The sequence below is a fragment of the Scyliorhinus torazame genome, chromosome 9, assembly GCF_047496885.1.
Source record: "Scyliorhinus torazame isolate Kashiwa2021f chromosome 9, sScyTor2.1, whole genome shotgun sequence".
Lineage (NCBI taxonomy): Eukaryota > Metazoa > Chordata > Chondrichthyes > Carcharhiniformes > Scyliorhinidae > Scyliorhinus > Scyliorhinus torazame.
The window spans coordinates 243,365,800-243,393,337 of NC_092715.1; the positions used below are offsets into that span (position 1 = coordinate 243,365,800).

General features: G+C 51.1%; 1 protein-coding gene across 2 annotated transcripts in view; it reads left to right on the top strand.

Moving 5' to 3' along the window:
* Positions 1–27,538, top strand: part of gldc (glycine dehydrogenase (decarboxylating)) — a 219,717-nt gene that overhangs the window by 69,160 nt on the left and 123,019 nt on the right. For both annotated transcript variants that reach the window (XM_072517219.1, XM_072517220.1), the window contains 3 exons: positions 11,843–12,007; positions 14,359–14,436; positions 25,450–25,597. In XM_072517219.1, the coding sequence (XP_072373320.1) occupies positions 11,843–12,007; positions 14,359–14,436; positions 25,450–25,597 (391 nt within the window). The remainder of the gene's footprint in view (positions 1–11,842; positions 12,008–14,358; positions 14,437–25,449; positions 25,598–27,538) is intronic.

Consider the following 27,538-nt stretch of genomic DNA (forward strand, 5'->3'; position numbering starts at 1 on the left):
GGCGGAGGCGGAAGAGACTCTCCCCACTGCGCATGCACGGGAAACTGTCAGCGGCCGCTGACGCTCCCGCGCATGCGCCACCCGACATGTCATTTCCGCGCCAGCTGGCGGGGCAACAAAGGGCGTTTCCGCCAGCTGGCCGGGTGGAAATCCCCTCAATGTTGGGGCTCGCCCCCCAAAGATGCGGAGCATTCTGCACCTTTGGGGCGGTGCGATGCCCGTCTGATTGGCGCCGTTTTGGGCGCCAGTCGGCGGACATCGCGCCGTTTCGGGAGAATTTCGCCCCATAAGACAGCATACGAGCAGAACCTTCTTTTTGATCCTCGGTTGCAATCACCATTGTTAGTTTGCCTATCGTGTTGAAGAAGGCCTTGGGAATGTAGATCGGGAAGGATCTTAACAGAAAGAGGAATCTGGGCAGCATGTTTATTTTGTACTCACCCTGCCAGGGAGATTCCATTTGTGGATCCGTGTCCAGTCGTAGGCTATTTCGATCCTACGGTAGTGGAATTTGGTCTGGGCTTGTTTGAACAGCAGTCTCTCCAGCTCTGTCCCTCCCCCCTGCGGGTTCACAGGGAAGATGTCACTTTTGCTCAGGTTAAGTTTGTAACCCGAGCAGGCTCCAAACTCCTTTTGGAGTTTCATTATCCCTTCCATGATGGCCCGGGGGTTACTGCTCTCATCCCTCCCTTTCGGGGATTCCACGTCAGATTTGAAGGCGAGGCGGTTAAGTCCCGCGCAAATAGTCTACATTTTTTTGTTGCCTGATAGGACTAACTGTCTGGCTCACTGCTGATTTCATTGCCTTCCCAGCCCAAGCTTGTGCACAATTCCATCTGTATCTGCCAGTGCGGTTAAATAGCACTACCTGCCCTGGAAAGTCACCCAGAGTTTGGCGGGGTACAGCAGCCTAAACCGCACATTGTTCTTATAAAGCGTTGTGGCTTTGTTAAATTCTGCCCGACGCTTGGCTGAGTCTGCCCCAGTTTTCTGCTATACCGTGATCGAGTGCCCCCCCACCGCCCCGCCCCAAATTTCTAGGGCCATGTGTGCCTTGCTCAGTTCAGGATCTTATCTCAGACTTGGTACCGGTGCAGTTTCGCAATGATGATCCGCGGTTGATCCCCGCGGGGTCTTGGGATTTGGCCAGAGTGACCTGTGGTCTCTCCACTTCTAGGGGTTTGGGGAAGTTTTCCCCTCCAACTAGTTTGCCCCGCACCTGGGCCACGTGTTCCATAGGGTTCCTGCTCTTGGTGCCCTCTGCTCGGCCTATCATGCGGAGGTTTTGGCGTGCGATCAGTTTTCTTGGTCTTTGACCTTCCCCCTTAGTGTCCCTTACGTCGCCACCATCCTTGCGATCTCTGTCTCCAGTGAGGCATTCCGATCGCTCTAGGCGGGCGCAGCCTTCTCCATCTCTCTGACTATCACCTCCTGCGCCTTTAGACACCATTCCGTCTTTTCCAGCACTGCTTGCAGGGTGACCAACGCCTCCGCTATCGCCACTTTCACCGTCGCCATCATTTCAAGTTTGCTGGCGTCCTTGAGCTCTTGGACTCCCTGTGTTAGGAATTCCCTTCATTCCTTTATCTGGAGGTAGCCCGGCATATGTTCCGGCGGTCCATCCCTTGCGAGCGTGACCGGGACCACGTCCCGTGTGTTCGCCATCGCCTCAGTCTTTCTCTCCCGGCTTTTCCTGCCTCTGCCCTATCTTAGGTACCTTGGATTCTTGTTGCCTGGCATGTTTCTTTCTTTGTGGTGGTGTTGGAGAAGGGTGTTTTTTTTCCCACGGGTTTAGCGGGCTATTTTGGGTTCAAAGTGCCTAATTTTGAGTTTCCAGGAGGAGAAGCCATCTATCGAGCATCCGTTCACATTCCCCTCACCGGAAATCAAGGTGACATTCATTTGATCATATTTTACAGAGGCCACAATGATTCACAGTTGTGCAATTCCTTTAAGCCAAGCAGATTCAGGGATGGAGCTAGAATTGGTACAAATGGCAGAATTTGGGGAGAAACAGAAGAGGACTGCGGAGTTTAGGATGAGAACTCAGGAGGCACAAATACAAGTGGACCATGCTTGTATCCACAATGATGAACCTAACTGTTCCACTGGATAAAATTACAAAATGATTACAATTTCAAGGCTTGATATCTCTTGGTATTGGTAACGGATCCCATCTGCTGAACACTAGAGCAACCAAATGGTGAAGATCATTGGAAAACTCGGAAATCCTTTAGATATTTCTCTCTACCTAATGGTGTTGACAACTTTACTGTTGAAAAATGTGTATGCACACAGTGATGGAATATTGTTGGCCATTTTAGCAGGAGAAAATCCACTTGTACGCTTCTGAACTCCTTAAAATCCAAGGCCATCTCGCCAATAGACGCTTGGTCAACATTGTGACAGAGTCTATTTTGTTTAGTTATCTTTATTGCCATACAGTGTGAAGCACATAGGCACAGAATTAAAAACAAGAAACATCGACAATAACATCAGACTATAACATAGAAATATAACATCAGAAAATAACATCAAAATCACGCTATGTTTATAAAAAGTTCTCTAAAAGTCACTACATTTTCAGCATTCACAGCAAAATTAGGTGCAGCATTCCAAGTATCAACAATTCTACATGAACGTTTTTTTAACGAAGCCCAAGACGTGAACCACATTTCTGTAGCTTTCGCTGATGACCTCACAAAATGTTGTAACTGCGGGTAAAGATGTTTTAAGGCTTAGAGGTAGTAAGGCCATGGATCAATTTATAAACTTCAACTTTTATCTTTTCTCTAAAGATTGTAATCCAAGAATACTTAAACGCTCCTCATCAGGTATTCCCTTCACGCCTTCCATTTTCCTGGTAACATGTCTTATATAAGACTCTCTCTATAAGCTGTATATCTCTCTGACAATGATCGCCAAGGAGATTTGACTGGACATTTACCTCTACACAACATTTTGGCTAGACTTGAGTTTTTCTTTGCGCCAGATTTTAATTTTAGGTTTGGAACACAACAGTTAGAAATGTACGAAGGTACAAATTAGGAGCAAGAGTAGGCCATTTGGCCCCTCAAGCCTGCACTACCGTTCAGTATGGCTGATGTGATCGAGGCCCCAGCTCCACATTTCTCATATCCCCGATAACCTTTGATTCCCGTTAGTCACAAATCCGTCTACCTCCACATCAAATATCGTCAATGACCCTGCATTGTCTACTCTGGGGAAGAGAGATCCAGAGATTCATGATCCTCTGAGAGAAATAAATTATCCTCACCTCTACCTTAAATAGGACACCCCATATTTTAAAAAAAACAAATCCTACTCTCTTTCCTTCAAGGGTAAATCCCCTTTCGGCATCCACCATGCCAAGTCATCTCAGGATCTTATGCTTCAATAAGATCACCTCTCATTCTTCTCAACTCTAGTGGATATAGGCCCGGAGGTCCAATCTTTCTATATTGGATAACCCCTTAACATGAAGTTGCTGCACTTTTGTTGCAAACCAGATGTTCCATCAAAGGTGAAGCTTCATACACCACCTCCTCTTGTGTGTGGAACTGTAGCAGGTGTGTTCCAGGGAACTCTAGCCCTCCTCTGCAGAATTTAAATTGATAATTCAATAAGACTTGCAGAATTATAGTTCCTTCAGCATCCATTAACCTGTGGAAATATGTTTTCTTGTTCTCCTGTGAATTTCAGATATTATATGTATTCAGTGCAGTAAGAGCTAAAAGTCTGGGTTTGGGTATGACTGCTACAGTCATGTTTTTAAAAATCCTGGTTTGAAAGACAGCTAGGCCTTTTGGGAGCCAGAGGTGTAATTAAAGCATTGTAAAAGTTGGGCCAATGGACTTTTATTTATATTAAGAGGTTTCAGTTTTAAAAGATCTCTCTTTCTCAAAGTGGAGTATTCAAGACATTTCTCCCTCTTAATAATTTATATTAAGAGGTTTCAGTTTTGAAAGATCTCTCTTTCTCAAAGTGGAGTATTCAAGACATCTCTATACAACAAGTATCCCTGAGTGCTAACCGTATTTAAAAGTGGATTGGGATCTGAGATGATTGTGCTGTTGATTTTGAAGATATTTTCATACTGTGTTAGTAATGAAATGAAATGAAAATCGCTTATTGTCACAAGGAAGTTCGTTTTAATATACTACATCCCTGTTCTGCGAAATCTCTCCTGAAGTCACAGTCTTACAAAAGTTAAAATAAAATATTACGGTTTCTGACCAATATCCTAGCCACTGTTGTAGTCTGGTCCAGGATCGTAATACCGCTCAGTCGTTTCCAGGCAATCTCCAGGTTCAAACTTGTTACAAACCCGTCCTTGTCCCAGTTCCTAGCCTGTTACGCTAACCAATCTACAATGCCAAATTAAGGCATTCCATTGCCACAGCAGAGGGTATAGCTACCCAGTTTGAAGAAAATTTCTCCAATTGAGTTGAGTATTTTTGGGTTGACCTGTTGTGCAAGAAAGTACTTCGACAAGTTCACGGTGACCTCTTTACAGAACAATCTCCCATTGTGTGCAGACTAGCGTAGGGAGATCTATTTTACATAAACTTGCACGTAACATGAATGCATCTGTTTACTGTAGATTCTTTCATTCTGAACTTGAAAATTACATCCTGAAGTCTGATGTAGTAACAGTTGGTGTTGGAGGCCTGAGTAATTATGTGGGAGTTCTTTTTTTAATTCAAATTGTGAAGTCACTGAGTGCGGGCAGCAAGAGATGTAAATGTACAAGCAAGCCTACCTGTTCATTCAGATTAATCCAGCACCTGATGATTGAACTTGCTGTTCAGTTGTTTCTTTGCCCTGTTTTGCTTGTGCCTACAGGAGCATGGATTTGTAATATGCTTTTAAAAGAAAACAGAACAACGTTGCATTGGGGACAGGATACAAACAACCATAAATCAGTGTGTTTCTATGTGCTGAGCTAAGAAAATAAATAGTCGGGGAGGACGTAAAACTACGTGAGCACGAGGGAGATTCTCAATGCAACAATCCTGCAAGGTTACTTAGTAACCGTCTTAAATGACACCAGTGTGAAGTGAAAGTGGATAGCAAAGTTTGGAAAAGAATGTATGGAGAAATTCTGCTGTTGGAATAAATCTGCATAAATTGGTTGCTTGGGAAGAAAAAATGGAACTTGGGAGATATACTTTCCACTGCACTTCTCCCTTTGTGTTATTTTAGTTTATATTGCGCGCTTGTAGATCAATGTAAACATTAGCTCAGCAAATTCAGCCTCGCAGAATATATATTATTCAGTTGAACGCAATCTACTGTATTAGCAAAAATAATTAAGTTGCATTTTTCACACAGTTCCCATCCAGTATGAGAAAATAAAAGCATATGAGAAGCAAATGTCTTGGGACAATCAAAACTTTTCTCTTGCATTGCAATCTGCACTTGCTTGGCCCACTGTTTATTTAAGCTGCTCTGTTTGTTAAGCATTTGGGGTCACCTGAATACAATGAAGGATACAAGGTTATTATCACCCTGGACATTACAAGACACCAACACCTTTTGTACTACATCCCTGTCACCATACAGTGATGCTTCTCCCATCTACTGAATTACTGCACCACGTTTAAACTGTGGGGAAAGCACTTCCAAACTGTGTCAAATGCGTGTCCGGATGATCAGTATAATCATAGAATTTACAGTGCAGAAGGAGACCATTCGGCCCATCGAGTGCACCAGCCCTTGGAAAGAGCACCCTACTTAAGGACCTCTTAAAGGCATAATATTGTAAATTAAATGAGACACACTGCTAATCCATACAGATTTGACCAGAAGTAGCAGCCTGCATTCTTGTTTCGCTGCATTTTAAACGTCTCTCCCTCGGTCACACAAGATGCTCCGCAAAACTGGCCACTATGATCAAACCAAAGAGGTCAACTTTTAGGAGCATTGTGAAGGGAGGAGAGAGAGACGGAGAAGTTCAGAGTGGGAATCTCAAGAGTTTAGGATTGAGACGACATCCCAATCAGCCTTCATTCCTCACTCATTTATGCAGTTGATGTAAGTAGGCAGCAATTACCACACCTTGCATTATGATTGAATCCACAACTACGCAAACAGTGGACACCACCCGCACCAGAAGGGTTAGGCTTCGAAGAAGTGGGCAAATGGAATGGAGAATTGGGGGTGCAGTTACTGGTATCACACTTGGATAAATTTTTCACGGATAGCCCGAGTAGGGAGAGGATGTCTAGATTGCTTGCTTCTGCTCATGCGCTCGCTTCTCAAGTACTTTCCATATAGCTAGTAACAAACGCTTTTCTCAAATGGGGCACGTTTGAGCAGACCACAATAACTCTTAACAACTGCTCCACTGAGTACTGCGAGGCTCCTCCAGAGTGGTCAGTGCCCTCCCTTGCCCAAGAGTAGATGTCACATTTTGAGATGTTGCAAATTTCTCAAGCTCCAGCCAGGAAAGAGCTGGACAAATAAAGGTTCATGGCCATAGCCACCTACATAGCCACTGGCAATGTGGTCCTTGCCCTGCTGTGACGTTGTAGTTGTGGTTGACTGTGAGCACAACCTTACTGAAACGCTTAGATTCAAGAATCCAAAGGTTCAGTTAAAAGCATTCCTTGACCATCTTGGGAAGATATGGCCTCCTGCTAAGAGCTCTCTTCTCTCTATTAATTTATTGCCTACCCCATGTAGCCCTTGAACTGAGTGGCTTGCTAGGTCAATCTCAGTTAACCATATTGCTGTGGACCTGGAGTCACTTGTAGGCCAGACCAGGTAAGGAACGCAGATTTCCTTCCTTAAAGGTCATTAGTGAACCAGATGTGTCGTTACGTCAATTGTTTCATGGCCCTCATTAGACCATTCTTATTGAATTCAAATTTCAGCATTAGCCTTGGCGGGATTCAAACCTGGGTACCCAGAGGGTCTCGGGCTTACTAGTCCAGCAGCAATGCCACTAGCCATTGCCTCCTCTAGCTGATCCAGCTCTGTGTTGTCTCTGTTTATTCTCCAAGGCATGTTGTATTCCGAAATGAAAAAAAAGTGGGACATTTTGGTGGTCACCCACACTGCAGAAAGCGAAAGCAAACCACTACAGTACTTTGCCATGCATGATTATGTACCAATCCAGTGGTTTCATCTTGGAATAAAAACAGAAAGTGCTGGAAGAACTCAACAGGTCTCTCTGGAGAGAAACATGAAGTGAATGTTTCAAGCCAGATACTTCTATTGAACACGTGATCCAGCGGCCCTGTTAGCTACAGGTGCAAATACCGTAGTGGCTGCTAAATGTTGTGAGCGGCCACAAACTGGATTTGCGCCAGCGGGATCTCAAGTTTGAGAGCTTCCATGCCCCCCACTTGTGACGTGATCACAGAACCTGATTTCCATATGTTAACATCTTATTAAAGGGCTTGATGCTGTAGCGTCTGCACCCCCCCCCCCGCCACTCAAATCACGACCGAAAAACTAGTTGTCACGTGAGAGTACCTTTCAGAAATGGGTGTTTATAAATGGGTGTGTACATAAATATCTGTAGTGAGAGTACCTTTAAGAAATGGGTGTTTATTACTGCAGTGATGTTAGAGAGTGGGAGCAGTTGGGCTGTCTATCAGCTTTTTACTTTTGTTTTAGGCTGTTTGCTGCAGGGTGTGTTTTAGTTTCGATTTCAGTGTTGGAGCTGAAGTCAGACAAAGAATCTGTACTGCTGTTCTCTCTGCAATGAAAAGACTATCTCTTGATCATTTGGTGAATTCAGAATTATAAATGTTTTCAGTAGTGACTTTAACCTGATGTGCTTCTGTTAAAGGTTATGTATTTTTGTAAGTCTTCTGGATGTTAAAAGGACAGCATAAGCTTTACTTAGTGTTGTACTCTTTGGGGGTTGTATTTGAATTAATGGTTGCTAAGATGTTCACTGTATGTTTTAAAAAGGTTAACTCGAGTTCATAGAATAAACATTGTTTTGCTTTAAAAAATACTTTTCCATTTCTGCTGTACCACACCTGTAGAGCGGGCCTTGCGCTCCCCATACCACAATCTAGTAAAAGTTGTGGGTCAGGTGAACTCCATGATACACTTTGGGGTTCTCTAAACCCTGGCCCATAACATAGTCATCATGACTACACCGGCGTGCGGTTGTGCCTGTAGCCCCAGGTTTGAGAGATAAGGCTGGGCATTGCTCCTTGGGAGTGGGGTAGTACCAAGAGGGCACTGCCAAAGAGGAAGCAACAAAAGGGCACATGCAGGGGGCACTGTCAAGGGGGCTCTGGCAAGGGGTGGGGCTTGCCCTCCATTGGGGGGGTTTCCCCTTTTGTATGTGGGGTTGGTGGTTCCTTTTGTCTGTTGGTGGGGGGAGGGGGCGATCCCAATCTACGTTCAGAAGGGGGGGGTCCTGATCTCTGTGGAGAGGGCCTCAAATTTAAGTTTGAGATCGGTGCGCCCTTTTTCACATTGGCTGCAAACCATTCATTCATTTCTGGTAGAGCACTGTGATTGACAGCTTCCACAAACAAGCTGTGGGCCATGCTTCATTCATCTTTTTCATGGATGAGTAACTCTAAGGATGAAACCACAATGTGTACAAACATCAACCATATCAAAGAGTTAAGTGCTGTCAATTCCCAGCTCAGCATTTCAAAATTACTCAAGCGTGAAAGGGCATGCTTGGAATGCACTTAACTCTCTTTGCACTGTTCACAGACTCGCTAGCTAGGGGCACACTGCCACCCACGCTAGCACAGGCCTCAATCTCGCTGAAACCTAAGAAAGACAAAGACCCAACGGAATGTGGGTCATACAGACCCATCTCACTGCTGAACGCAGATGCCAAAATCCTAGCCAAAGGGCTAGAAGACTGTGTACCTGAGGTGGTCGCAGAGGACCAGATGGGCTTTGTCAAAGGTAGACAGACAGCTTACCTTGAACATCAGGCGCCTGCTGAACGTGATTATGACCCCCTCCGGGGAGAGAACACCAGAGATGATCGTCGCCCAAGATGCAGAAAAGGCCTTCGACAGAGTCGAATGGAAATACCTCATAGAGGTACTGGAGCAGTTCGGGCTTGGAACAGGGTTCACCTCCTGGGTAAAGCTCCTATACAACGTTCCCATGGTGAGCATACGGACCAGCAATATCAACCCCCGATACTTCCAGCTGCACAGGGGCACCAGACAAGGATGCCCACTGTCCCCGCTGCTGTTCGCTTTAGCGATCGAACCACTAGCAATCGCGCTCAGAGCAGCAAACAGCTGGAGGGGGATCTGAAGGGACGGCAGAGAGCACAGAGTCTCACTCCATGCAGATGACCTGCTCCTCTACATTTCGGACCCACAAAGCAGCATGGACGGAATCATCGCGCTCCTGAAAGAGTTTGGCGTCTTCTCGGGCTACAAACGCAACATGAGCAAAAGCGAGATCTTCCTAGTACACCCACAAGTAGGGGGGGCAGCACTAACGGGACTGCCATTTAAACTAGCCCGACACAAATTCCGCTACCTGGGGATCCAAATAGCCCATGACTGGAAAGGGATCCACAAATGGAACCTCACCAGTCTGACAGAGGAAGTAAAAAAGGACCTGCAAAGATGGAACACACTCCCACTCTCCCTCGGGGGGAGAGTCCAGATGATCAAAATGAACGTACTGCCCAGGTACCTCTTCCTACTTGGATCCATTCCGATCTACATACCCAAGGTCTTTTTCAAAGCGCTGGACAAACTAATCAGGGCGTTCGTAATGGGGGGGGGGGAAAATGCTAGGATTCCAAAGAAGGTCCTATAAAAAACAAAAGGGGCGGGGGCTAGCCCTCCCAAACCTACATTACGAGTGAATAAGGGGATGGATCAAGGAGCCAGAAGCCAAGTGGGTGTACGCGGAAGAGGCCTCCTGCATGGGGACCTCCCTCCGGGCCCTCGCCACGGCAGCACTCCCATCCTCACCCAAAAAACATTCCAGCAGCCCGGTGGTTATAGCCACCCTCCAATCCTGGAACCAACTGCTGCAACAATTTGGCCTGAACAAAATGTTGGACAAAGCTCCCATCTGCAACAACCATAGGTTCACACCAGCACTGACTGACACCACCTTCAAAAGGTGGGGCAGGACGGAGGGACGCTGACAGTCAGGGACCTATTAATGGACGGCAGGATCGCAACACTGGACAAACTGACAGAGAAATTCCAGGGGGAACGAGCTAAGGTATCTACAACTCAAAAACTTCCTATGAAAGGAGACAAGGACGTACCCACAACCGCCACGACAGACACTACTGGAAGAATTACTGGACGCAGGCATACTAGATAAAGGAAACTGTAGTGACATGTATGACCGACTGATAGAAAGGGCCGACACCGTACTGGACGCAACAAGAAAGAAATGGGAGGAGGACCTGGGGATTGAGATAGGGTGGGGACTCTGGAGAGAAGCATTGCATAGGGTCAACTCCACCTCCACGTGCGCAAGGCTCAGCCTGACGCAGCTAAAAGTGGTACATAGAGCCCACTTAACAAGAACCCATATGAGTAGGTTCTTCCCGGAGGTGGAGGATAGATGTGAGCGGTGCCAAGGAGGCCCTGCCAACCACGCCCACATGTTCTGGTCTTGCCCCAGACTTGCTGAGTACTGGACAGCCTTCTTTGAAGCAATGTCCAAGGTGGTGGGGATGAGGGTGGAGCCATGCCAGAAAGTGGCGGTCTCAGGGTATCAGACCAGCCAGATCTATTCCTGGGGAGGAGGGCGGACGCCCTTGCCTTTGCCTCCCTGATCGCCCGCCGTGGAATCCTGTTCGGCTGGCGGTCAGCAGCACCACCCAAAGCTGCAGACTGGCTGTCCGACCTCTCAGAGTCTCTCCAAATGGAGAAAATCTAATTCGCCATCCGAGGATCAGACGACGGCTTCCACAGAACGTGGGAGCCATTCACGCAATTGTTCTGGGACCTGTTTGTGGCCAATGAACAAGCGGAAGAACAGCCAGGTAGCCAAGAATCAGGGGAAAGTAGCCAAAGCATGAGAGGGAGAGATAGACTGCGGGGGGGGGGGGGCGGGGGGGAAGAGAGAAAGAGACAGTGAAAAAGAGAGAAGAACCAGGGAGGTGGTGGGGGGGAGGTAGGGAAATGAGAGCCGGAAGGAGGGTACGGGATACAGTAACAAACTTGGCATCTCCAGGAGCAGGAAACGAGGAGAAAAAAGACGGGAGGAATGGCAGAAGCGGTGGTGAGCGTGAGACGGCAGCGAGATCTGTCCGGGAGAAGCAAGCAACAACACCAACACCAGACCCATTCGAGTATTGCCCACTGTAACTGTTTCTCCGGCACCCAAATGTATATTTACCTCCCCAGTCTACACCCCCCATCCCCCCCCCCCCCCCCCCCCCCCCCCCACCCCCCACAAACAGTCGCCTACCTATGTGTTGTAAATAATTTTGCCAGGTGTACAGAGTGGCTGCTGTTGAGCTGGGGCACAATACCCTGCCAGTTATTCTATTTTACTTTTTAAAAAATTATTACTTACTATTTTCTTTCCTTTGGTATGTTTGGGTGTGCCCTTCTCTTCTATATATGTATATATATATATATGTTTCTTATCCTTTGTACATAACGGTAAATATACTTTGTTCCAAAACCCAATAAAAAACATTTATTAAAAAAACCTCTCTTTGCACCAGCGGTAGACCAGAGCAATGCGAGACCCTGATCCTGATTTTTTCCAAACATCCGATTCTTCGCCGCATTGGGGACCCCACTACTGGCGGCGGGCAGTGGCGAATCCAGCCCAATGTGCATTCACAGTAAATACTATGAAGATTTAAATCTCAAAACCGAAATGAGGGCTTTCTACATTTCTTTTTCAGGGTTACCCAGTACACCCCGTATCAGCCTGAAGTTTCCCAAGGTAGATTGGAAAGCTTACTTAACTACCAGACAATGGTGTGTGACCTCACTGGCATGGATGTGGCCAACGCCTCTTTATTGGATGAGGGAACAGCTGCTGCAGAAGCAATGCAATTATGTCACAGGTGAGATTGTTTTCGTTTCCCCCTCAAGAATACACATCCCCTCCATGTCCATCCTGTCAATGCCTCTCAGGAACTTAAAGTTTTCGATCAAATTGCCTCTTACTCTTCCAAACTCTCATGGATGCAAGTCTAGCCTAGCCAGTCCAGCCATCCCTCATAACACAGCCCACTCGTTCCAGGTATTAGTCTAGTACAGTGTTCTTCAAACTCGGGTGCGCGGCCCGCGGGCGGGTGTCGGGAGGGTCACGGAGCCATCCTTCGCAGCGCTCCCGAGCGCGCAAATCCCCGCGCAGCACGGGATTGGCCGCGAACATGTAAAAAAGATTTGTCCTCACTGCGCATGCGCACACGATCATCGGCGATAATCAGGCGCGCATGCGCAGTGTGGACGCTATTTTCCTAAACGGTCACAGTTATTTGTTTTACAAGTTTGGGTTTTTAAATTTATTTTATTCATTTAATTTTTTTTTATTTATTCATTTTTTTTAAATTATAAGTTTGGGGGGGTTTATTCATTTAGTTTTTTTCTCATTTATTTTATTCATTTAAAACAAATTTTTTTTTTTACAAGTTCGGGGGGGGGGATTTATTTAATAAAATTTTACGGGATAAAGTGCAGAACTTTGGACAGTTGGAGACTCCATACTTTCCGACACCGGAAGGCTTCGCCTTCATCCAACAGGTTCCATTGGAGGAGCGTGTACGAGGGCCAAAGGGACCCAAAACCATTTCCTCAATTTTTATCAGCAGCAAACAAGGGAAGAGAAAATGGTGGGTCGCTCAGGTTGGCCGGCGTGGGTCGAGAAGGTCGGTTGGCGTGGGTCGCGAAGGTCGGCTGGGCTGGGTCCCGAAGGTCGGTCGGGTTGGGTCCCGAAGGTTGGCCGGTTGGTAAAAATGGGTCCCCAGAAAAAAAGTTTAAAGAACACTGGTCCAGTAAACCCACAACACTTGTAAAGGTTTGCAATCCCCTGAGGTTCTTTGCAATGCTTACCATTCCTTCAATTTCACAGTGCAGTACCTTTAACGTGCCTTTGATTCACAGCTTAATGGTTTAAACTCAGCTGCCAGGAGGTTTGTTTATTTATCTTTCCCTGCTTGTTTGAATGCATTTAAAGTACTTTAGTTCACCCTAACCCAATGTTTATAAACAATCTTATTATGATTGACAGCTGCTGACCACTTCAAAGCAGTTCATTAGTTTCACTTCCTCTTTTCTAACTGCAGAAAACATAGTAAGAAGTCTTACAACTCCAGGTTAAAGTCCAATAGGTTTATTTGGAATCACTAGCTTTCGGAGCGCAGCTCCTTCGTCAGGTCACCTGAGGAATAAACCTGTTGGACTTTAACCTGGTGTTTATCATAGATTATCATAGAATTTACAGTGCAGAAGGAGGCCATTCGGCCCATCGAGTCCGCACCGGCTCTTGGAAAGAGCACCCTACCCAAGGTCAACACCCCCACCCTATCCCCACAACCCAGCAACCCCACCCAACACTAAGGGCAATTTTGGACACTAAGGGCAATTTATCATGGCCAATCCACCTAACCTGCACATCTTTGGAATGTGGGAGGAAACCGGAGCACCCTGAGGAAACCCACGCATACACGGGGAGGATGTGCAGACTCCGCACAGACAGTGACCCAAGCCGGAATCGAACCTGGGATCCTGGAGCTGTGAAGCAATTGTGCTATCCACAATGCTACCGTGCTGCCCGTGTTGTATGACTTCTTACTGTGCCCACCCCAGTCCAACGCCGGCATCTCCACATCATGCAGAAAACACAGCATTGTTGAAGTGGTCAGCCCTCATATGTATGGTGTAGTGGGGGCTGACCTGTTATTCCTGTGGGGGGCCGGATGCCCATCCTTGATGAGGGCTTGGGGTGCTCCTCTGGTTGGTGGGGAGGGGAGGGGACAGTCAACATTTGCGTTGTGGGGGTAAGTTCCAGGGACGCTGGTATCGGGGTGCCCATTAAAATGGCGGCTCGACCCCAGCAACTGCAGGGAAACCGGTGTATTCAGCACTGTGCATATTTTTGCATAGTCAAGCCATGGGAATCTGACCCTTGGAGCCAGCGGGACACAATCCCGATTCTTCACTGGCAGGAACACTTAGAATCTGGAATGGAGAATCCTGGCCTTGATCTCGCCAGTGCAACTGAAGCATAACCTCCCTACTCTTGTATTCAAAATTACCTTCTTCAGAAGTCAAAAATCTCCAAGTCTTTATTTTACTGCATGTTCCCAGTTGTGGCCTACAATGTGTTGACTCCCACTCAAACCCAAATATTATCAGATTAAAAGTTGCAATTTATCAATTCACATAAATATTATCTTCTCTTCCGATTTAGACACAACAAGCGAAGAAAGTTCTTTGTGGACGCTCGTTGCCATCCTCAAACAATAGCTGTTGTGCAGACAAGAGCAAAGTATGTTAATATTTTTATTCTGTGTAATTTGGACAAGTTATCCTTTCCCTCCAGAAGAATTCAGACCTCGTTATTCAGAGAAATATTACAAATGTAGATTGACGTTGATTTAAAACCCAGTGAATCTACGCGTAGTGAGTTATCTTTTTTTTATACAAACATCACTTTCAAAGACAAATAGTGCACTGTAATTTTACATTTGGCAGCAGCAAAGGCACAACACTAATTAGCAGCTTCTGCTGCCAGCGCCCATTGTGAAAGGCATCATTGTAATGAACCACTAATTCATCCAATACAGTCTATGCCTTAGTTCATCCACTTGTTGTAGCCTGAGCTCTTACCCTATTGAAGATTAATCTTGTGAAAAGTCATGGCGACAGCTGCGGCAGATCTATCTGGGCATCAAGAAGGAGAAGGGAGAGTTTATACAGTGGAGATTTGGAGTAGGATGGGGGCATTGGGAAGAAATAAGGGGGGTGGGGGAGTTGTGTGCTGAGAGCCAAACCCCTGCCCTTGCTGCTGGCCTTCTCCCCCCCAACACCCACTCAGTTACACCTCCCCCCTCTCTACCATCATTCACCTCTGGCTGGATCCATCAGCGATCCTGGGCTTCAGGAGGGTGTATTACTGGCTGCATCCACTACCTCCCTGGTGGCGCTGCCTTTTGGTGAAATGTTGTTGGCTTCTGAATGGGAGGAAGCTCTCGGTAGGTGGGACTTTAGCCTCCAGGCTCCTTGATCCCAGGGAAGGTTGCTGCCCAGTTGAGTGCCTGATTGGCCTTCCCGAAAGGAGGTGATATTGGACTCTCGCCAGCTCTCTAGCCAATTGGAGAGACCCCCATCACCTCCATTAAATATTACCTGATGTATGCCGGGATGAAGAATTTCCACCGTTTGGCAGAATTCCAACATTTGGATCATGGAATACCAACCTCCACCCGACCTGTGCTAGCTGCCAGCTCTTTAACCCACTGTCAATCTGATTTGCTTGTGATTGGGAGATGCAGAGCCTACACCACAAATAGCTGCTGCTCCAATGTGCAGCCTGCAGAGTGGCTTCCTGCACTGGCCCACCTTCCTGGTGTCACCTCACTGCCGAGAGCAGGGCCAGGACTGGATCTGGAACAGATGGGGGATATGGACATGGCAGGCAAAGCCGCAGCCTTTGTTGCCCATCCCTAATCGCCTTTGAAAAGGTGATGGTGAGTTAAAATAGGTTTACACTAGAAAATAGTTTGCCAAGCAGAGTCGTTGTCCTTTAGTTCGCTTCACATGTACATGATCCAGCAATGCACGCACACATACACACTCACCCGCATACACACAACGCGCACACACGCCCCGCGCATGTGCACATGCACTTGCACACACACTCATGCACATGCATGCTCATACACACACTACTCACGCATGCGCACTTGTGTGCACATGCACACTACGTACACACACGCACAGGCGCACACTATGCAGAGTTTGGTGTTCATCCCTTCCAGCTCTTGTGGCCTCAACAATGATGCAGTTTCTGATGGTCAAGATCTGAGTTTCCATTGCAGCACAAGTAATAGTCACCCAATATCTAAATGCTGCAATGGAAGTGCAGACAGAAGTCGTGTAAGCTCAGCCATGCAAACTCAGACAGTTGCCATCATGCTGCAATTATGAGTACTCCACAGTGGTTAGCAATGCTGCCTCACAGCGCCAGAGTTCAATTGATTGGGTGAATGTGTGGAGTTTGCACTTTCTCCCTGTGCCTGTGTGGTTTTCCTCCGGGTGCTCCGGTTTCTTCCCACAACCCAAAGATGTGCAAATTAGGTGGATTGGCCACGTTAAGTTGCCCCTTAGTGGCCAGGGATGTGCAGGTTATGTTAGTGAGTTACGGGGATAGGGTGGGTGGGACAGTGGACCTGGGTGGGAGTCCAAACCATTCCTGTAGGTCAGGGTGAAGGCCAACCGAATAATTATAGCCAGGAACTGCTTGAGAACTATAGCCGGGCCTTTTGCTTGAAGTTAGAGATTTAGAGCCAGCTTGCCGCTTAGGTTTCAAGGCCTGCCAGAGGGCTAGAGAGTATATCTACCAGATCCCAGTTCATGTTTATAGAATCACTTTCTGTCTCCCCTGCCAAACGTGACTTAAATTCTCCAATTTCCTCTTTTTTCTGGCCATCCCTTTCCCCACCATCCTTGACCTTTCTGATATCCTCAATGGGTCTTTCCGCACCTCTTCTGATGCTACTCTCTGTAAACCTCTGGCTGTTATCTTCTCCGCATCACCCTGCAACATATAGGCTAATCCCTAATTAAAATTGACTTACTGAAGCTGAGACTTTCCTTTGTAGGGCCCCTTCGTGCATTTCCCATTCTACTGTCTTACCTGCTCACTCGTGGAGGTAGTGTGGCACTTATCTTGACTAGCTGTCATACCCTCCTCACTTCTTTGATGTTGAATTGACTCATTGTATCTCGTTAAGTCACAAGACTACCAATCATACTCACTCTTTCTCTTCAACGCCGCCCACGTAAAAGTTAACAACTACTGGGCGTCATTCTCCGACCCCCCAGAGTGTCGGAGAATGGCCGTTGGCCGCCGTGAATCCCGCCCCCGCCGGTTGCCAAAGTCTCCGAAGGGAGAAAAGTTGGCGGGGTGTTAATGTCGCCGCTGCCGCGGAGAATGTCACGGGTCTGTGCAAGGCAGCCGATTTTCGGCCTGCCGATATTCTCCCTTCCGGATGGGCCGAAGTCCCGTCGACGTGATGACCGTTCACGTCGACGTAAATTAAACCTCCTTTTCATCGGCGTGACCCGGTGCTCCAGGCTCACGCCGACCAGCGAGGAGGTGAGTGACGGCCTGGGGGGTTGGCTCTGGGCAGGCAATGGCGTGGCCGCAGTCTGAATGCATGAGGAGAGGTGTGTCTAGGGTTGTGTGTGTGTGTGCGCGGGCGGCGGGGAGGGGGGGGGGGGGGGTGGTTAGAGTAGGCTGGGCTCCGGGGGAGTGCCGGGAGGGGGTCCGGCCGGGGAGGTGGATGGGGGGTCCGTGCCGGGGTGGAGGTTGGGGGGGGGGGGTCCATGCCGGGGTGGAGGTTGGGGGGGGGGGTCCGTGCTGGGGTGGAGGTTGGGGTGGGGGGGTCCGTGCCGGGGTGGAGGTTGGGGGGGTGTCCGTGCCGGGGTGGAGGTTGGGGGGGGTCCGTGCCGTGCCGGGGTGGAGGTTGGGGGTTGGGGGGGGGGTCCGTGCTGGGGTGGAGGTTGGGGGGGGGGTCCGTGCTGGGGTGGAGGTTGGCGGGGGGGGGGGGGTCCGTGCCGGGGTGGAGGTTGGGGGGGGGGGGGGGTCCGTGCCGTGCCGGGTTGGAGGTTGTGGGGGGTCCGTGCCGGGGTGGAGGTTGGGGGGGGGGTCCGTGCTGGGGTGGAGGTTGGGGGGGGGGGGTCCATGCCGGGGTGGAGGTGGGGGGGGGGGGGGGTCCGTGCTGGGGTGGAGGTTGGGGGGGGGGGGTTCCTGCCGGGTGGAGGTTGGGAGGGGGGGGGGTCCGTGCCGGGGTGGAGGTTGGGGGGGGGGGCCGTGCCGGCGTGGAGGTGGGGGTTGGGGGGTTGTCCGTGCTGGGGTGGAGGTTGGGGGGGGGGGTCCGTGCTGGGGTGGAGGTTGGGGGGGGGGGGGTCCGTGCCGGGGTGGAGGTTGGGGGGGGGGTCCGTGCTGGGGTGGAGGTTGGGGGGGGGGTCCGTGCTGGGGTGGAGGTTGGGGGGGGGTCCGTGCCGGGGTGGAGGTTGGGGGGGGGGGGTCCGTGCCGGGGTGGAGGTTGGGGGGGGTCCGTGCTGGGGTGGGGTTGGGGGGGGGGTCCCGTGCCGCGGTGGAGGTTGGGGGGGTCCGTGCTGGAGTGGAGGTGGTGGGGGGGGGGTCCGTGCTGGGTGGGGTTGGGGGGGGGGGGGGGGGGTCCGTTGCCGCGGTGGAGGTTGGGGGGGGTCCGTGCTGGAGTGTAGGTTGGGGGGGGGGGGTCCGTGCCGAGGAGGGGCATGGGAGGGCAAGTGAGTGGTCCACCTGGCCAGGTGCCAGCCTCCAACAGTTGGACCCATGCGGTCCATGCCACCTGGCTGGGGGGAGGAGGGGATATGGGCAATGATGACATGTCGTCGTTCCCCTCCCCCCCACCAGGCCGTCATGTTTTCAGATCATCCAGCGATGTGGCCGCCGTGGTGGCAGCCGCTCATGTCTATGTTGCCCTGGATGAGGAGGAGGAGGAGGAGCGTGCCAGAGAGGCGGCGCAGGCTGCCGCAGAGGGGCAGGCGGGCAGCCGCCCCAGGCTGGAGGGACACCTGACCGACAGGACGAGGAGGGGGAGGAGGACGTCGCGGCCCCACAGCAACGGAGGCACCCGAGGGCGCCCCATGTGTACCGGCCCCGGCAGTCATACCAGGACCTCACGGACCGGGCATGCAGCTGGAGACTCCGATGAGCCGGGAAACACATTTGCCACCTGCTGGCACACCTGTCACCGCGTGGCACTGGCGGGGGACACCCTCTCCCCGTGTCCGTCAAGGTTACGGTGGCCCAACGGGGTCATTCCAGGCACCGAGTGGGGACCTGTCCGGCATATCGCAGACATCGGTGCACCGGTGCATCCGGGCAGTGACAGATGCCCTATATGCCATGGCGCACCGCTACATCCCCGTGGACCGGGCCAGCCAAGATGCCCGGGCCGTGGGCTTCTCTGCCGTGGCCGGGTTCCCCATGGTCCAGGGCACGATCGATGGGATGCACGTCGCCGTGCGGCCACCTGCAGATAACAGGGCCGTGTTCACTAATAGGAAGGGGACCTATTCGATGAACGGACAGGTGGTCTGCGACCACCGCATGATGATCCTGCACGTCTGCGCCCGCCACCCAGGCAGTGTACACGACTCATTCGTGTTGTCGCGGTCATCCATCCCCGGCATGTACGAGGGACGCCATCCCCGGCTGAGGGGCTGGTTGCTGGGCGACAGGGGCTACCCATTGCGATGGTGGCTGATGATGCCTATACGGAGGCCACGCAATGAGGCGGAGAACCGCTACAATGATGCCCATGTAGCGACAAGGGGAGTGATCGAGAGGTGCTTTGGCGTGCTGAAGATGCGTTTCAGGTGCCTGGACCTCTCTGGGGGCCCCCCTCCAGTATCGGTCAGATAGGGTCGGCCGCCTCATTGTGGTGTGCTGCGTCCTGCACAACATAGCGCAGCAGAGGGGCGATGTGCCGCAGGCAGAGGAGGGCGGAGTGGAGGAGCAGCAGGAAGAGGCCCAGTCCTCCCCAGATGATGGGGGCAATGGTCAGGGCAGACGGGGTAGACACAGGCTGGTGGCTGTCCACCGTTACCGGCTGGCCCAGCGGGCACGGGACAGACTGATAGACTCCCGCTTCACTGACTAGATGAGCGTGGGAATCGGGTAGTATGGCCACAGACCGCACACCATGGCAACAGTCGACCACCCACACCCCCCACCCATCCACCCACCCAGCACCCTCACCCCCCTCCCCAACCCCACCCACCCCACCCGCATGCACACCACACCCCCCCCCCCCCATTGCCGATCCACCTGCGGCACAACGGGCCGGGCTCACACAGTTGCGGGTGGACGCGTGTCTATCGCAGGCCATGGAGGATGATGACAACCCGCCCTGCGATGAGCTCCTGGCTCTACATCGTTGGACTATGTCTGACCCATGGCCACAGTACCACCATCCACCCGGACCATTCCTGCATGCGGCTGTGACACTGCAGCGCACGGTCCCGTCCTCTGCACGGGGGATGTTGATGGCGGCCCAGGGGGAAGGGGGCAGACTCACCTGGGGCTGAGGTAAGACCACCCCTCACACACACACTTGCGCTCAACGTACATGACACCCCCGCACACTTTGGACAGAGCACAAAGGCAGCTTCGGTAGGTGTAACATTGACTTTAATAACCAAAGGAGTTCATGCACGTGCCCTAGCCCCTAAAACTCATCTGTGCCCTGCACCCGTGCCAACTTACTCAGTGTCTAATTGTTTGGCCTTACGGGCCCTTTGACTACGTCTACGTGGTTCCCCAGACGGTACAGCAGAACTGGAGGTGGACTCCTGTGATTCCTGCCCTCTGACAATGGATCTATTTGGCGGCCGTTTCCTGGGGCGTCCTGGCCTGGATGGGCCAGGCTGCGGCCCAGGCGACTGGGATGGCGAGCTGCCAGCCTGTCCTGCCCGTTGCCCACCCGATGCACCTGGGACGGAAGGGGGGGAGTCCGAGGTGTCGCGGGTGTACCGGGACCTCCCCTACAGAGGGAGCCGGGACGGACCACACCACCTCCTCCTCCCTCGGGGTGCCCGATGGCCCCCAGGCCTCTAGATGGGTGGGGGATGCGATCGGACTGGCCATCCGACGCCCCCCCGACATCTGGCGCTGCCAGTCCTGGAGGCCCGTGCTGGTATCGACAGGGGTCTGCAGGTTTGCAGCCATGGAGCCCAGGGGGTTGCCAAACCCTGTCTGTGACAGTGCGACGCCGGCTCGCACATGGCCACTGGCGCCGATGCCCTCAGCGATGGCCTGCAGAGACTGGGCCATGGCCTGCTGAGACAGGGCTATGGCGTTGAGCGTCTCTGCCATCTGGCGCTGGCACTGGCTCATGGCCTCCTGTGAGAGGGCAGCCATTTCCTGGGCCACAGACGCCGCCTGCACGGAAAGCCCCAGGCCTCGCAAACCGTTCCCCATGTCTGACACCGTCGCACCCATTGCCTCCACCGCGGACGCCACCCGTGCGGTGTCGGCCTGGGTGGCACGCATGATCGGCACCACTCCCAGCTCCTGGACGCGGGTGGACTCCTCCACCTGCGACCGCAGCCGCCGCAAGCCGCCCGTCACCCTCTTCGCACGTCTCCGGGTCGGTGGTTGCATCGGATCTATGTGTGGGTGTGGTAACTGCAGGAACCCGGGACCCATCTGGGCGGCAGATGTTCGCTTGGGCTGGGCTGCCCTCCGACCGCCCGGTCCCTTTGCTGCTCCTACCTCCACCTGCTGTACCGGGACGGCTGTGTTGTGCGCACCAGTGAGTGTACCAGACGCCTCATCACTAAAGTGCCCAACCGTGGTGAGTGTTTCTGCGACGGTGGAGGGTGTTGGTGACAGCAGTGGCGTTGTGTCGTGCTCTTCGTCCCACTCTGACTCCATGGCACTTTGGGGTGGGGGTTCGTCTCCACCCATCCACTCTGAGTCACTGTCCGGTATTTCGTCTTCCTGGGTAGTGCTGTCCCGGGTAGTGGTGTCCTGGGTAGTGGTGTCCTGGCTCGGATGTGACGGGGGCCTGTGGCTGCCCCCCTCGTCTATGGGTGGTCGCTCCCGCACGTGACGGGGGTGTCGTCTCCCTGTTGCTCCAGGTCTCTCCGTCTCCCGTGGTGTGCGAGGGGCATCCTGCGGGCGTCGCATGCTGGAGGGTCCGGGTCTCTCCGTCTCCCGTGGTCTCCGAGGGGCATCCTGCGGGCGTCGCATGCTGGAGGGTCCGGGTCTCTCCGTCTCCCGTGGTCTCCGAGGGGCATCCTGCGGGCGTCGCATGCTGGAGGGTCTGGGTCACTCCGTCTCCTGTGGTCTCCGAGGGGCATCCTGCGGGCGTCGCATGCTGGAAGGTGCGGGTCTCTCCGTCTCCTGTGGTCTCCGAGGGGCATCCTGCGGGCGTCGCATGCTGGAGGGTTCGGGTCTCTCCGTCTCCTGTGGTCTCCGAGGGGCATCCTGCGGGCGTCGCATGCTGGAAGGTGCGGGTCTCTCTGTCTCCTGTGGTCTCCGAGGGGCATCCTGCGGGCGTCGCGTGCTGGAGGGTGCGGGTCTCTCCGTCTCCTGTGGTCTCCGAGGGGCATCCTGCGGGCGGTCTGCATCTGCGGGGATGGGTGCCTGGACGTTTGGTCCTGCGATACACAATGAAGCATGCATGGTTAGACATCAGGCAGTGATCAGGTGATACGGGGGAGGGGGATATAGGGGAGGGGGGATATGGGGACGGGCTGTCGGTGGCTCACTCGCTAGTACGCCCCCGACCTCTGCATCAGCAACCGCCTGGTCGTCAGGTCCGCCAGCCAGTTCCAGGGCCCTTTCCTCGTGTACGGTCAGTGGCCTCTCATCAGCGGGCCCTCCTCCAGTCCTCACATGCTCCCTATTGTTGTGTGCGCGCTTCTCCTGTGGGGGGGGGGGGGGCAGGGGTAAAAGGCAACAGTGTTAGGCAGGTATATGAATGCACGCCATTGGTTGCGCGTGCATTGCAGAGGTTAAGGTTAGGGCTGGATTCACTTGGGGATATGGGGGAGGGGGGGATATGGGGGAGGGGGGGATATGGGGAGGGGGGATATGGGAGGAGGGGGGGATATGGGGGAGGGGGGGGATATGGGGGAGGGGGGATATGGGGGAGGCTCACCCTGCCTGCTCTGACGAGGTCGTTCACCTTCTTGTGGCACTGGGTGCCTGTCCGTGGTGTCAGGGCCACAGCGGTGACGGCCTCTGCCACTTCCCTCCACAGACGCCGGCTGTGGCGTGGGGCAACTCTGCGGCCGTGCCCGGGATACAGGGCGTCCCTCCTCTGCTCCACCGCGTCCAGGAGCGCCTCCACATCGCGTGACTCGAACCTCGGGGCTGAGCGACGGCCAGCCATCCAGTCGGGTGTTGCGGTTGGGTGTTCCGGTCGGGTGGGGGGGAGCAGCGCGGCCTTATGAGCCGTCACGCCGTGCAGCGCGTATGACGCTGCACGGCGTGAACCACTGCGCAAGCGCGGATCCCGTTATGTCGCTGCTAGCCCATTTCGGGCCAGAGACTATCGACCCATTTTTCCGACGTGACACAAGTCGGATTTGCGCCGTTTTTTTGCGCCGATCGGCGGACTTTCCGCCGATAACGGAGAATTTTGCCCACTTTTCCTGACAATCTTCTGACGATAAATTGAAGATGAGTCCAAATTTGCTTTGTCAACATTGCAAAATGCTTAGGTTTCTCCCTCAGCTACCAGTGCATGGGATTTTTTTGAACATTTGCACCTATATGCCTATAGCTCTGACTTCTTTAGCTTCCCTGATTGCTGTCTTGAGCTAAATTCCGTGATGCATAACCTCACATCTCCGTTCAATCCTGAGCCACGGCCATCGCTAACTGAAAAATTCCTGCAAACCCCATACTTCCCCTCATCGCTGCTGGAAGGCTAATATTTCACCAGCTTCAAGATTGACCCCCGCCCTCCTCTCTCCACATGAGGAAATGATTTGTTCAATGTCAAAAAGGTTCCCTCGTTGGGGAACGGTGGTGCGACCAAATCCAGAGCTCTGTGGATGGCAGAGAGAGACAGAGAAAGTAAGGTGAAGCAGAAAAAGGTGCAGAGGACTGATGGCAGGTGAATAATACGTGTGAGAAGCAGGCTAAATATAAAAGGCTCAGAGGGAAAGCCAAAAAGGAAATAAGAGGGGCAAATAGAGAGTATGGGAAAAGGCTGGCAGCTAACACAAAAAGGAATTCAGAATTCTTCTCTAGGCATATAAATAGCACAAAATAGTAGTAATGAAGGGGTGAGATCGATTCAGGACCAAATAGGGGATCTACGCAAGGAGGCAGATGGCATGGCTGAGGTACTAAATGAGTACTTAGCATATGTGTTTGCTGAGGAAGTGATGCTTCCAAAGTCACAACATGGAATCTTAAGATCTACAGATAGAGGGAGAGAGTACAGAAACGAGGAAGTTATGATGAACCTTTATACAACACTGCTTTTGCCTCAACTGCAATGTCGTGTTCAATTCTGGGCACCAGCTTTCAGGAAAGATGTGAATGCTTTTGAAAGGGTGCAAGAGAGGTTTACAAAATATGGCTCCAGGGATGAGAGACTTCAGTTCCGTGGATAGATAGGAGGCGCTGGGGTTGTTTTCCTTTGAGAAGTGAAGTTTGAGAGGAGAATTGAAAGAGGTGTGTGTTCAAAATCAGGAGATAGTGAGAAACTGTTCCCATTGAGAGAAGGATCAGAAGACACTGACTGGAGGAGATCGACAAAAGAGCCAACCGTGATAGGTTTTGCACAGCGGATGGTGATGTTCTGGAATGCGCTGCCTTGAGAGTGTGGTGGAGGCAGATTCAGTTCTGGCTTTCCAAAGGGAATTAGGTAAGCATCAGAAGAGAAGACATTTGCGGGGCTAAGTGAAAGGTTGAGGGTAGGGGACTAGCTGAGAGTCAGCAGAGAGTCAGCACAGACACAGTGGATCAATCGGCTTACTTCTGTGCGATAAGCATTCTATGATCCGATGAAACCAGAGAATCCAGAATGTTGTGGCTTTTGCCCTCTCCCACATAAAATTCTGAAAGCTCAGTCTCCACCTGATTGCCAAGCTCCGTTGTCTTCAAATGCCTTTTTGGCATGGCTCCATCTTCTCTGAAGAATCCCCTGCAGCCTTGTGCCTCTATCCATGTCTTCTGAACAGTTTATCTCTTGTTCCTTCCCTCTTTCAAAAATGCTATCCTGGCCTCTGGGTTTGTTACCTACGTTTGCTTGCTGTTCCCCTTCACCCTTAAAAGCCTCCTTGAAATGTGTCTCTTTGATAGCTTTCGAACCCCAAACCTCCTATTTATGTGTTGGTGTCCAAAGTTTGTGAAACCCTATAGAACATACTTCTGTGTGAGGATGCGTTATAAATGCAAGTTGGGGCAGCACGGTGGCACAGTGGTTAACACTGGGACTGCGGCGCTGAGGACTCAGGTTCGAATCCCGGCCCTGGTTCCCTGTCTGTGTGGAGTTTGCACATTCTCCCTGTGTCTGCGTGGGTTTCACCCCCACAACCCAAAGATGTGCACGTTTGGTGGATTGGCCGCGCTAAATTGCCCCTTAATTGGAAAAAATATATAATTAGGTACACTAAATTAAAAAAGTTGTTGTGGATGGTACGAAAGAGTAAATTATTAAATTTGTCAACACGCAAGAGAACAGCAAGCCACCTTTATAATATGACCGTTTAATGATTTTTATTTGATTTTCTTTTTTTTACAATGACTCTATTCTTCCAGTTACATAGGAGTTGCAACAGAGTTGAAGTTACCCCATGAGATGGATTTCAGCAGGAAAGATATCAGTGGTGTATTGTTCCAGTATCCAGATAGTGATGGAAGAGTTGAAGACTATGCTGAACTTGTTGACCTAGCACATCAAAATGGAGTGAGTGAAAGAAGTTGGGAGTTATTTTGGGGAAAGGGTGAAAACAGGCGCTGAATGGATATAGTGTACTAATAGGATATGCCTGTTGGTGGCACGACGGCGCAGTGGTTAGCACTGCTGCTTCACGGCGCCGAGGACCCGGGGTCGACCCGGCCCCGGGTCACTGTCCGTGTGGAGTTTGCACATTCTCCCCATGTCTGCGTGGGTCTCACCCTCACAACCCAAAAAGATGTGCAGGGTAGGTGGTTTGGCCACGCTAAATTGCCCATTAATAGGAAAAAAAGAGAATTGGGTACTCTAAAATTTTTATTTTTTTTAAAGATACGTCTGTTTTAAAGTTGATTTTAGCCGCAGTTTTGTGGCTAATCGATGAATACCATGATTTAAACATGCCAGGGAGATGCTAAAACCTGTAGGCTTGGTGTTCAAGTGCTGATTAATGCAATTTTCGTGGAGCTTTTTGTAGCCTGCACTCACCCACTGCCACTGAAGGTGTGGAGTGTGCTGGCTGGCACACTGGAATGTTTCAGGGTGACTCGGGGAGAGAGCGGGAACGTGCACAGACTCATGTGTGCAGTACTAGACGTCCTGTTGGAGAAAGACTGGAGGAGGAGGGATGTCCTGCACCTGAGGGAAGGATACCAGCTCCCCACCTACTCTCTCTTCTCTTCCTCTCCCCTACAGCGGCTGATGCTGTCCTGTCTGGACTTATCCTTCTTCATTCCTTACCCAGATCAAAGGATTCCCTAGCAAGATGCCCATTTCCTCGTGACTACTATGAAGTGTCGTAGCGCAGTATTCACCCTCTTTGTGTAGTTTTCAGAAAATTTGAAGAATAAATGTTGATAGCTCATTGGTGAAGTCTTTTGTCACAGAAAATCTCCCAAAGGGTCTCAAAAATCCTGTTCAAGCCTCCAGGTGCAAGTGAACAGTGAAAGCTGATCATAGCTTCAAGAAATCCTTGGCGATCTGTTTGGTTGGTCACTTTTAAGAAAGACCCTTCATTTGAAGTGCCGGCTACCAAATGCTGTGAAGCATGTCTAATCAGGACTAGCAAAGAACTTAACTGTCAATGAAACCCTTAACAACCCTCCTGTATCAATCCTTCATTCCACATACCTTGCACATGTCCCAACTCCTTCACCAAGATGGCGTCTTGTGCTAAGTGCTGACTAAACTGGCATTGCCGCCCAACCCCCTCCCCTTCAAGCAGGAGCTGCCATGTGTGCGACCACTCACACCATGGCTCTGCAGTCCATAATCCCACTGGACCATCTCAAGACTCTTTAGCACCTGAAATATCCCGGATAAAACCTCACCTGTCAGGTTGATGCTGACCAACATGCTGAGTATTTCTAGCTGCAAGTTTTCTCCCCGCCGTACAGAGTTTAGTAACTCCATTGTGCTGATTGCATTTTTTTAATGGGTTGGTCTAATCTTGTATCCACTGTAATCGATTAACCACAGAATTAATTTGTTGGCAGGCTTTGGTTTTGCATTGCAGCGTCATAAGCTTAATAAATACTTAGATCCCTCTTGGGAAAAACAACTTTGTCAACGCTGTGGAAATGTCAAGACAAAAATTCCCTTGTAAATAATTTGCGGAACATAACTGCATGATAGGAAAAGTGCAACATGAAGCAACTCGAAATGCTACTTCCCACATGGAGATAACGTGAGGGGAATACTCCAGAACTGAATTCAAAGTAGAACATAGAACTCTAAAAATTCATGAAATATTAGCAAGGTGGGGGTTGCATTTGTACTGTCGTTCATTTTTCAGTACAAAATATTTTCTGAAAACACGGAACTTGGCAAAAGTGAGTGCCTGACGCATAATTCAGATTTTTTAAAAACCCAAATCTGATCGTGTGACCACCGGGGAGCTAAGAATTGAAACAAACCTGATCAAAGCACTACAGTTGGGGAGACAGTGGCGTA